The 10543-nt window shown below is 45.3% G+C and overlaps 1 protein-coding gene across 2 annotated transcripts; it reads right to left on the reverse strand.

Moving 5' to 3' along the window:
* Window positions 1–79: 79 nt before the first annotated feature.
* On the reverse strand, window positions 80–8913 carry LOC309351993 (C-type lectin BpLec-like). Of its 2 annotated transcripts, none has more exons than XM_081880242.1 (6): window positions 8848–8913; window positions 6863–6954; window positions 6115–6227; window positions 4715–4846; window positions 891–1017; window positions 80–323 (listed from the first exon to the last, which is right to left on the reverse strand). In XM_081880242.1, exons 2-6 carry the CDS (start codon window positions 6933–6935, stop codon window positions 226–228), a joined length of 543 nt encoding a protein of 180 aa, XP_081736368.1. In that variant the 5' UTR covers window positions 6936–6954; window positions 8848–8913; the 3' UTR covers window positions 80–225. The 2 variants fall into 2 exon arrangements, with proteins under 2 accessions (XP_081736368.1, XP_081736369.1); XM_081880243.1 differs by having other exon boundaries at window positions 6115–6224; window positions 8848–8911.
* Between the last annotated feature and the right edge of the window lie 1630 nt (window positions 8914–10543).

A 10543-nucleotide genomic window follows, 5' to 3' on the forward strand; every position in this document is an offset into this window, starting at 1 on the left:
AGCCATGCACACTCACTGAATCATTGGAGTGTGCTTTCAAGGTGCGGTGGAAGGACAGACACAGAGAAACCTGCTTGCTTCAGAGACTTTATTGCTGCCACACTGTGGCAGTCAGAAAGGAGGGGAAGGGAAGAGCTTTTTCTGCCTGGCACAGGAGAGGCCAAACAGCAGAGAAGGAAGCCCACCAGGGCAGAGGAAAGCAGAGGAGGCCCCCACCTCTGCTGCTCACTCGCAGCCATTTTCCGCGGCAGACATCTCAGCCTCGTACTTGCAGACATAGCTGTTCTTACGGCTGCAGAGCTCGTCGTTCCATTTCCTGAAACCTAAGCAGTGAGACAGGAATTAGCGCCAAAATTTGGGAAGAGCAGAAGCAGAATGATAGGGGTGGATGGCACCCACAAAGGGCATCTAGCCCAACCGGCTTCAATGCAAGAATCTCAATGAAAGCATTCATGACAGAGGGCCAGCCAGCCTCTGCCTAAAAATCTCCAAGGAAGGAGAGGCCACCACCTTCCGAGGGAGACCTTTCCACTGTCGAACAGCAGGAATCTTTTCGTCCAACATGGAGATCGAATCCACGACCTTGAGATGGAAGCGTCTCCTACTCTACCAAAAGGATGCTGGACTAGGTGGACTCCCCCCCCCCCCGCCACCCCCACTTGGGCTTGATTCATCTGCTGCAGCCAGGCTGTCCTGAGGTTCTGGGTCATGAGGAAGGCGGTGTTCGTGGCAGCATAAGCACTGGCCAGTCAGCCCTGGTCACAACCAGCTTCCGCAACAAAGACCCACCGCACCCTGTCTCCCTTCCGCCAGGGTCAGGGAGGAAGAAGGGGAGCAAGGGGATTCCCAGCCCACAGAGCGCAATGTAAACCTGTGTGCAGGCTTCTCACCTGTAGTTCGCCACAGCTCCACGCACCACTCGCCAGTCTTGCCATGATTATTGGGCTGCCCGGTGCTCCACTGCGTGTGGTCGGCGATGAGCCCGTCACTCCACTGCCAGGATGTGCTTCCAGGAGTCTGGGGGAACACAGAAAATGAGGAAGGAGTGGCCCTTATGCCTCAAGGGGTGGGTGGAAGGAGGAGGAGGAGGAGGACAGGGGCTCCCATAGGCTCATAAGAGCAAAGTTCATTCAGGGCACGTTCCCCCAAAGCACCCAGTAATGGTTGGTAGTGGACCTCCCTGCCACAGGCATCAGGCTCGATCTGGGGAGGGCTCCCACCTAAGTGAGAGGCAGCCTGGTGTAGTGGTTAGAGCATCAGACTAGGAGCTAAGAAGGACTGGGCTGAGAAGCTCATTGGCTGTGGCCTTGGGAGCTGGTCCCTGCCTTCTCTCAGCCTGACCTACCTACCTCACAGGGTTGTTTTGGAGATTAAGTGAAGAAAGGGAGAACTGCAGGTGTGCCTTGAGCGTCTTGGAGAAAAGGGTAGAATAGAAATGCAATAACTAAGTAAAAACAGCACTTGCCTGGCATGCAGAAGGGCTCAGGGCAGAGTCCCCCATGGCATCCCTAATTAGAAGTGTCACAGCCTGCGATAAACACGCTTGGACCCTTGGCTAGATGGGCAACGAGAGAAAGCAGCAGCTTCCCATGCTGCCAATGACAAACTCTTGTTTTTGGCTAATAAAAATGGCAACTCACAGAATTGGAGAGTTGGAAGGGGACACCAGGGGCCATCTAGTCCAACCCCCTGCAATGCAGAGAAACCACACCTAAATAGTTCCTCTGTTTAAAGATTTCCAGGGAAGGAGAGTGTGCCACCAGCTCTTTCCTGAATGGAATATGATGCATCCCAGAGGCCCTTCTGGCAGGGAGAAGAACAGAATGAGGGCTGGACATGGTGACCGTTAGCTGGATTTGTAGCTGATTTTAAAGCCAGGCTCTTTGTAGTGCAGCAAGACCTTGCTTTGCTTTGAGTATTTCTCAAGTTAAATGTTTTGTGGGGGGGTTGTTTGTTTGTTTGTTTTTGTAATATTATATTTATTCTACTCTTGCCACACTGTCAATTTTTTCTCATTTCTTTTCGAAAATGTTACAAAAATGAAAAAGAAAAAGAAAATAAGAAAAATACAAAATACAGAAAAATAAAAACAATTAAAAACATATTTCCATATCTTGTCTTTCATTAACTTGTTTCCCTGACCTCCTCACACCTCCCTTTTTTGTATTCTAATTCAATTAGCAGTTTCAGCAAATCCTTTCCATTTTTGCTTTTATCTTAATAATTTATCTTAATATATTGTAACTTTACATTCTCACCTATTCATAATCCAATTTTACCTAATTCTATAACATTACTGCTAAAAATTAGCGTTACTTTGTTTAACCTTATCTTACCATAAAGCACCTTGAAACTTAAAACTTAATGCTTATTTATACATAACTCCTTATATCATTTCTACTAAAGCCAGACAGTTTCATTCCAACATTTTCCCTAATATTCCTTAATTTTACACTAGTTCCCCAAATTAAAAAAATTCCTTTATAGGCTTTCCAATTTTCATCCAATGTCCCTTTTTCCTTGTCTCGGGTTATGTCAGTCCTTACTTTCCATTCCATCTAGTCCATCAACCTGGTAGTCTTATGTCCGAGGCTCTTAAATCTCTTCCATTTCTTTTGTCATTTGCCAACACGTTCTGTATTTTGTATGTCTGCATTTCCAGGACTCTGTTATTTCGATATTCTGAGCATTTGCTATATTTTCCGTAAGCCAATCTAGGCACATATCATAGCAGTGTAAAAGCAGCATGCAAGCAAACTCGGTCAGTCTCTCGTCCTGCCCCCCCAGCAATGATGAGGAGGGCGAAGGAGCAGCCTTGAAACAGAGGCAGAGCAACACTGGGGTGGTGAGGGGGGGGCAAGTTCCTCACTCATGCACTGCTTCCCCCTCCCCCATTTAAAACAAAAGGTGTGGGTTTGCGCACTAGGGAGAGGGAGTTTGCACAGAGCATAGATTAATGGAAGCAAATAGAAAGGGCTGGGGAGAAGCTAAGAGCCTTTTGGAGCACACCCATGTTGACAATAGTCATCTTTTCACGGTCATTTAACAAATAATAATAGGTGACATGAGCATCTCCTGGACTGATGGGAACAGTCAACTTCTCTCTCTCTCTCTCTCTCTCAATCTCTCTCTCTCTCTCTCTCTCTGAAGCATTATTTTAAAGTTCTCAAAATGTGGTCATGGAGAGCAACAAGGAGACCATGGCCTTTAAACCACATGTGATGCACCTTCTTGCCTTCAAAGCATCCTTAATTCCTCTCAGAGCTACAATTCCCAGAAAGGCCTTAACAAACTACAGCGCCCAGAATTCTTTGCAGGAAAGACGGCTCTTTGAATGTGCTTCAGGAGTGTGGAAGGCATGCAGCCAGTCTGCACTGGTTGCCAGTTTGCTTCCAGGGCAAGCTCAAGGCGTTACTATTAGTATATAAAGTCCTCAATCACTTGGGACCCGTTTACCCGTGAGATATCCTTACCCCACACAAGCCCACCTGACTGCTCGGCGGAATGGGCACAACTGCAGGTGCCACGTAACGCCCATTCCACATTTTCAGGAACTCAAATCTTTTTGTGTGGCAACGCCTTCTCCTCTGGAACTCCCTGCCTCTTGAGATCAAGCAAGCGTGTTCCCTGCACTCTTTTCTACACTCCTGAAGGCTGCTGTGAATTCCAACCTGTGTTAGTGTTTCAGCTTCCTGTATCTTTTAAACTACGGTTGTGAATTTATCTTTCTGAATGAGCAACGGGCATTACCGTATTGGCCTGAATACCGCACTTTCCCCCCCCAATTCCGACCATGATAAGTGCAGCTTAAATTCACGACCTTACAAAAATTGGCTTTTACGATATCTCTGTAGGATTTTCTTCTACTTTTGCCATTTACAGGAGTGAGTGTCTGCAGAATTTTAAGAGAGCGGCTTATATTTGGGTATTGTCTTTTTTTCTTCCTCCCCCCACCCTTGAATTTTAAAGGTGTGGCTTATTCGCGGGTGCAGCTTATATTTGGGCCAATACGGTATGTAGCAGTGCCAATTCTGCAGAGCAAAACGGCTGAGGGGGTGGCATGTGGGTCCCTGCTTGAGATGTGTGGTTTGGGGGCCCAACTCATCCCTGTAATGGCAAATTACAGGGCCTCGATCCAGTATACCTGAAGGAGCGTTTCCACCTCCATCATTCTGCCCGGACACTGAGATCCAGCACCGAGGGCCTTCTGGTGGTTCCGTCACTGCAAGAAGCCAAATTACAGGGAACCAGGCAGAGGGCCTTCTCGGTGGTGGCGCCCACCCTGTGGAACGCCCTCCCACCAGATGTCAAAGAGAAAAACAAGTACCAGACTTTTAGAAGACCTCTGAAGGCAGCCCTGTTTAGGGAAGCTTTTAATGTTTAACAGACTACTGTATTTTAATATTTAGTTGGAAGCTGCCCAGAGTGGCTGCAGAAACCCAGCCAGATGGGCAGGGCATAAATAATAAATTATTATTATTATTATTATTATTATTATTATTATTATTATTATTATTATAATTATTATTATTAAGTTGTTTTTAATTGGGGGGTTTTATGCTGTGTTTTATTGCTACAACCTGTCCTGGGACCTTGGGGTGAAGGGAACGCAATAAAGAACGAAATGAAATTGTGTGAAGGGGCTGAGCTCTGGGGAGTGGGGATTGCTTAAGGTGGGGGGGTTGGTGGGTGCGCATGGGGTGGGGAGACCAACCTTGGCAATATTGTGGAGCCCGATCCAGACGTCCCCGTCAGGCCGAAACCTGGAGAGGTACCTGCGGAGGCGGCAGCACTCCTTCTTGGTGAGGATGGAAGCCAGGTGAGAGCCTTGTTGCTGGCACTCTTCCTAAGCCGGGGCAGGACAAGAATGCGGTCAGTTCCGAGGCGATTTCATTAGGAATCCTAACAGTGAGCATTCCAAATGAAAGCAAAAGAATCTTTCTTTACGCAGTGACAGCAGCCAGAATTTTAGAAGCCAAATAGTGGAAGAGCGAACTTACACTATCTGGAGAGGAATCGCAAAAATGACAGAGGCAATAAGAAATCAATCAACGGACAAAGTAAAAAAACAACAACTATTTGTTAAATAAATAGTTAAGCTAAGCAACAAGTTGATTAAAAAGAAAGGAAGATGGAAAGGACGGGAAGTCAAATGTTGATGGAGAAAATCTATTGTTAGGAAATTTGTATATATATTCCTTTTTCATCACTTTGAGTTGTGGATAATAGTGAATTCAAGTTTATGTTGTATGGATGCAATTATGAGCAATAAAGAAAAGAAAATACAAAATAAAAAAGAATGGGAATGTTTTAACAATTACTTAACGAAACAAGGTTCCAACAATAAGACTTGGCTGTGTCTTGAATAATCTTGCAGATAGTAAAATATTTTTCTTCATTCCAAGATGAGGACAAACAATTAAATACAGGGGGGAAATAGGAATGCTCAAACTGAAACCGTAATGAGGTAGAAGAAAGTCAGCAATATAATAAATTGAAAAGGGATTCAACCCAAACTGAAGGTTGAAATGTACAAAAAACCATATTGCTTTGAATTATATTAAGTATTACTTTACAATAGATAAATATTTTTATTGTTTCAATTGTCATTTTGACACAACTGTTTTTTCTTCTTTGTTTTTTTTCCTTAGATACTGTATTGTATAACTATATTACTATATATATCTTAGATTTGTAAATAATTTCATTATATATAAGTCAAGATCTACATCAATCTAAGAATAACCATTGTAAGATTCTAGATTCAGGTAGGTAGCCGTGTTGGTCTGACGCAGTTGAAATAAATCCGAAGTATCTGAAGAAGTATCTGCATGCACACGAAAGCTTATACCCAGAACAAACTCAGTTGGTCTCTAAGGTGCTACTGGACAATTTTGTGATTATTATTTTTTTGACATTATAATATTGTTTTATCTCCACCCTCCCTTTTCTTTTTATGTATGCATTTTTCTGTTTGCTTTTCAGTGTATATTTTTGTAAATAAATAAATGAATAAATAAATAATGCCGTCAGTTCAAGAGCGTCTCTTTGGAAAATCAGCCTTGCCGGGTGTTGGGTCTGGTGTGAATGATCCATGCACGACTCGGGACTCACCTCAGCCTCTTTCCAACACTTCCGGTCAGAGAAGTAGCCATAACAGCTGCCCTCGTAGAAGAGCCAGTCCGTCGGGCAAGGAGAAGAGGGGCCCTCTATCAAGTCTTCAGCTGCTTTTGAAAGAGGGTTGGGTGAAGACCAGAGAGAGAGAGAGATACAGGATCCTGGGATTCTCTAGCTGTGGGTTACTGCTCTGCTGGGGGTTAGACTAGATGGCCTTTGGGGATCCCTTCCAACTCTACATTTCTGTGACTAGATGGGCCATTGGCCTGGCAGGCTTCCTGATCTCTTAAGACTTTGTGCAAAGATCAGCACAGCCGTCAGGCGTCACCAGCAAAAATTAATCTCCATCTCCTGTGAGAAGAATATTCCCCACATAGACAATGGCAGGGTAAACACAGAAGAAACGAACAAAGATAGCCAGTTTACTTACTTCAAGCTCTTTCAATTCCCCATTAAGCCAAGTCAACAAAATGAGGAACCGGCAGGAAACAGGCAGTGCTCTGTAATGGTTAGAGTGTTGGATAGGGACCTGGGAGACTAGGGTTGAGATCCCCACTCAGCCATGAAGCTGACTGGGGGCTCACTGCATTTTGAGGCCCAGATTCAAGGCTTCAAGGTCCGTTTCTCAGGGGGGTTTTATTTTTTGTCCCACATGCCCCTCTGAATGCCAGTCTGGTCCTTCCCTTTGGCCCTTTGCCCACTGATTCTCCAAGGCACAGGGGAGCGAGGAGGGACCCCGACTCACCTGCTGCGGAGGGGCTGCCAGCCCAATGGCCAAAGAAGCTCAGAGCAATGATGATGTAAGCCGCGGTCCCCATGGCCTGGATTCTTCCTTGCCTGGAGGGAGATGGAGGGAGGGAGGAAGCACAGCAGAGAAAGGCAAGGATGTCCTGCAAGCCCCAAGGCTGGGCAGCCAGGCTGGCTACTCCAGAAGGCTTTGGGTACCAGCTAGCAGGTCTCAGAGGAAAGTTGCTTCTGCCACCCTCAAACTCCTGGGAAATTGTTAGCAATGATGACAAGGGTTGTCACAAGGAAGATGGAGCAAGCTTGTTTTCTGCAGCTCCAGAGGGGAAGACTCGAACCCATGGCTTCCAATTAAAGGGTAAAAGGTAAGGGACCCCTGACCATTAGGTCCAGTCATGGCCGACTCTGGGGTTGTGGCACTCATCTCGCTTTACTGGCCGAGGGAGCCGACGTACAGCTTCCAGGTCATGTGGCCAGCAGGACTAAGCCGCTTCTGGCGAACCAGAGCAGCGCACGGAAACGCCGTTTACCTTCCCGCCGGAGCAGTACCTATTTATCTACTTGCACTTTGTGCTTTCAAACTGCTAGGTTGGCAGAAGCAGGGACCGAGCAATAGGGGCTCAGCCCGTCATGGGGATTCGAACCACTGGCCTTCTGATCAGCAAGTCCTAGGCTCTGTGGTTTAACCCACAGCGCCACCCACGTTCCTTTTGGCTTCCAATTACAAGACAGGAAAATCCAATTAGCCACCAGGAAGAACATTCTGACAGCAAGAGCTGTTCCACAGTGAAATGGTCTCGATTCAGGAGTTTGGGGACTCTCCTTCCTTGGATGCATTTAAGCTAACAGACAGCAGCTAATGGTTTGAGGTTGAATTCTGACAAGACAGAAGTACTGTTCTTGGGGGACAGGGGGTGGGTGGGTGTGGGGGACTCCCTGGTCCTGAATGGGGCAACTGTGCCCCTGAAGGACCAGGTGCGCAGCCTGGGAGTCATTTTGGACTCACAGCTGTCCATGGATGCGAAGGTCAGTTCTGTGTCCAGGCCAGCTTTCTACCAGCTCCATCTGATATGCAGAATGAGACCCTCCCTGCCCGTGGACTGTCTTGCCAGAGTGGTGCATGCTCTGGTTATCTCCTGCTTGGACTACTGCAATGCTCTCTATGTGGGGCTACCTTTGAAGGTGACTCGTAAACTGCAATTAATCCAGAATGCGGCAGCTAGACTGGTGACTGGGAGCAGCCGCCAAGACCACATAACACTGGTCTTGAAAGACCTACATTGGCTCCCAGGACATTTCCAAGCACAATTCCAAGTGTTGGTGCTGACCTTGAAAGCCCTAAATGGCCTCGGTCCAGTATACCTGAAGGAGCTTCTCTACTCCCATCATTCTGCCCGGACACTGAGGTCCAGCACCAAGGGCCTTCTGGCAGTTCCCTCACTGTGAGATGTGAGGTTGCAGGAAACCAGGCAGAGGGCCTTCTTGGTGGTGGCGCCCGCCCTGTGGAACACCCTCCTGCCAGATGTCAAGATAATAAACAACTATTTTACTACTACTACTACTACTACTACTACTACTACTATTATTATTATTATTATTATTATTATTATTATTTTACTTTTAAAAGACAACTGAAGGTGGCCCTCTTTAGGGAAGTTTTTAATGTCTGACGCTGTATTTTTTTAATATTCAGTTGGAAGCCGCCCAGAGTGGCTGGGGAAACCCAGCCAGATGGGTGGGGTATAAATAAGTTGTTGTTGTTGTTGTTGTTGTTGTCATATAAGCAGATGTTGGGTGGTGACCTGTCATGGATGCTTTGGTTTCCTGCATTGCAGGGGGGTAGACTAGAGGACCCTCGGGATCACCTCCCAACTCTACAGCTCTTCACTTCTAAGGGAATGCCTACATAAAATAAAAGAAACCCGCAGCTCCAGCCCTCGAGAAACTAGACAAAGGACAGGGGCCTTTTTCTCACCAGTCACTCACCTCTGTGTTTAAAACGCTCCCTTTTTGCGCTGGTCCCCGGGTGCAGAGTGAGGCCGAGGTGCCAAGCGGTTGCTATATACCCTTACAAGAGGGAGGGGCTGGGAGACTTAACCTGGGCCTGGCATGTCTCAAAACCTCTTGCAAACAAAGTCTCAGGAGGATCCTGTCCCTCCAACCAATTTGTGCCAACTTGGGCAGGCGCCCAGTGGAGGGGGGGGCCCAGGCAGCAGCAGCAGGAGAAGTTCTATTGAAGTTCTTTCTATATGAAAGATCAGCTAGGGAAGGATTTGAAGCAGCTTTCAAGCAGAATATATTTTATTCCCACCCAAGTTGGGGTTGTCATCTTTTTTTATCATCATCTTTGGTGAACCGCCCTGAGATCTGCGGGTGTAGGACAGTATGCAAATTTAAAAAACAATATTATTATTTTTTGAAAGAGGGAATGTGTATACACACACGCACACACACACACACACATGCTTAATTGAAATAAACAAAAGAAACATTCTTCATCGTCCATTAATACAAAAATATAAAACAAATCAACTAAAAGAAATGGGGGGAATTTTCTAATATAATAAAGAATATCTTCTTACTTTACAGAATTTGTATGCCAAGTAAAGAGGGAATGAAAATATAGATCAAAATGTTTGCAGTTTTCTTCTTGTGGCTGCACGTCTATCGATTGTCTGGAGATGGAAAACCTTGTCTAAAATTGATGCCACCTTAGGGTGGGGTATCATAATGGAAAATTGCACTGCATGAAAAACTTACCTGCTGCACCTATTTTTTTGAACGGAAAAACAGAGCGTACCTCTCTTGTCTGCGTTTGGTTGTGTTTTATTGGATACATTAAAAAAAGAAAATTTGCACTGGTCTCTTCCACAAGTGTCTCAGTAAATGTGGAATAAGTAATATCCAATTGGTTGAGAATTTTTCTGGATATAAAAGCGAGCCTTTTGCTTTTGCTGCTCCTTGCGCCTCTGGTGGTTTCTGCTGTAGTTTTGGGTTTCTGCTTATCCAGCAAGTCATGTGCACCTCACTCTTAATCTCCCATATCCCAAGGCAGAAACCTCCCCTGACCTGTGTGTATCTTGATTGCAAATATCCTGACAACCAGCTCTTTCATGTCATCTTGTGAATGTAACATCCCAAGCCAACCGGTTTAGATTCCATGTGTTTTGTCTCAGGAAGTTCTGTTTTGCTATTTAAGTTATGTGGATAACATTTAATTAAAAAAAAAAAACCTTTTGAAAGAAAGAGGAGCATCAAACTGATGAGTTATGCGGAGTTGGCAAAGTTGACATCTAAATCATGTGAGAAGGACGATTGTGACTTCAAGAATGGGATTTTTTTTACAAACTATCTAAAAAAAAACCCCAAAATGATTTGGACTCCTTGGCAGGTTTTGAATAAGCACCCACAAATTTATTAGTAGAATATATGATAGATAAGGCAATGATATGTACAATTTTTAACATGCAGAGAAAAATATGTGTAAACAAATCAGAGTGGGGAGCTGAGGGAAGTCCTTAGGGGGTGGGAGAGGGAGAGATGGGGGGAGAAGGGGGGGAAAGTAATAGGTTATTTTGATTGATAATTTGTTTTGCTAAAATTGGGAAGGAAAGAAAGAAAGAAAGAAAGAAAGAAAGAAAGAAAGAAAGAAAGAAAGAAAGAAAGAAGCACCATGGGAACT

This window comes from Podarcis erhardii, assembly GCF_964252035.2.
Source record: "Podarcis erhardii genome assembly, chromosome: 10".
Lineage (NCBI taxonomy): Eukaryota > Metazoa > Chordata > Lepidosauria > Squamata > Lacertidae > Podarcis > Podarcis erhardii.

Coding starts and splice junctions, on each gene's coding strand:
- LOC309351993 (XM_081880242.1), bottom strand. CDS start 6,935: ATGGGGACCGCGGCTTACATCATCATTGCTCTGAGCTTCTTTGGCCAT. Junction 4,847..6,114: donor AGTGTTGGAAAGAGGCTGAG/GTGAGTCCCGAG, acceptor GCCCCGGCTTAG/GAAGAGTGCCAGCAACAAGG. Junction 1,018..4,714: donor GGCTCCACAATATTGCCAAG/GTTGGTCTCCCC, acceptor GTGTTCCCCCAG/ACTCCTGGAAGCACATCCTG.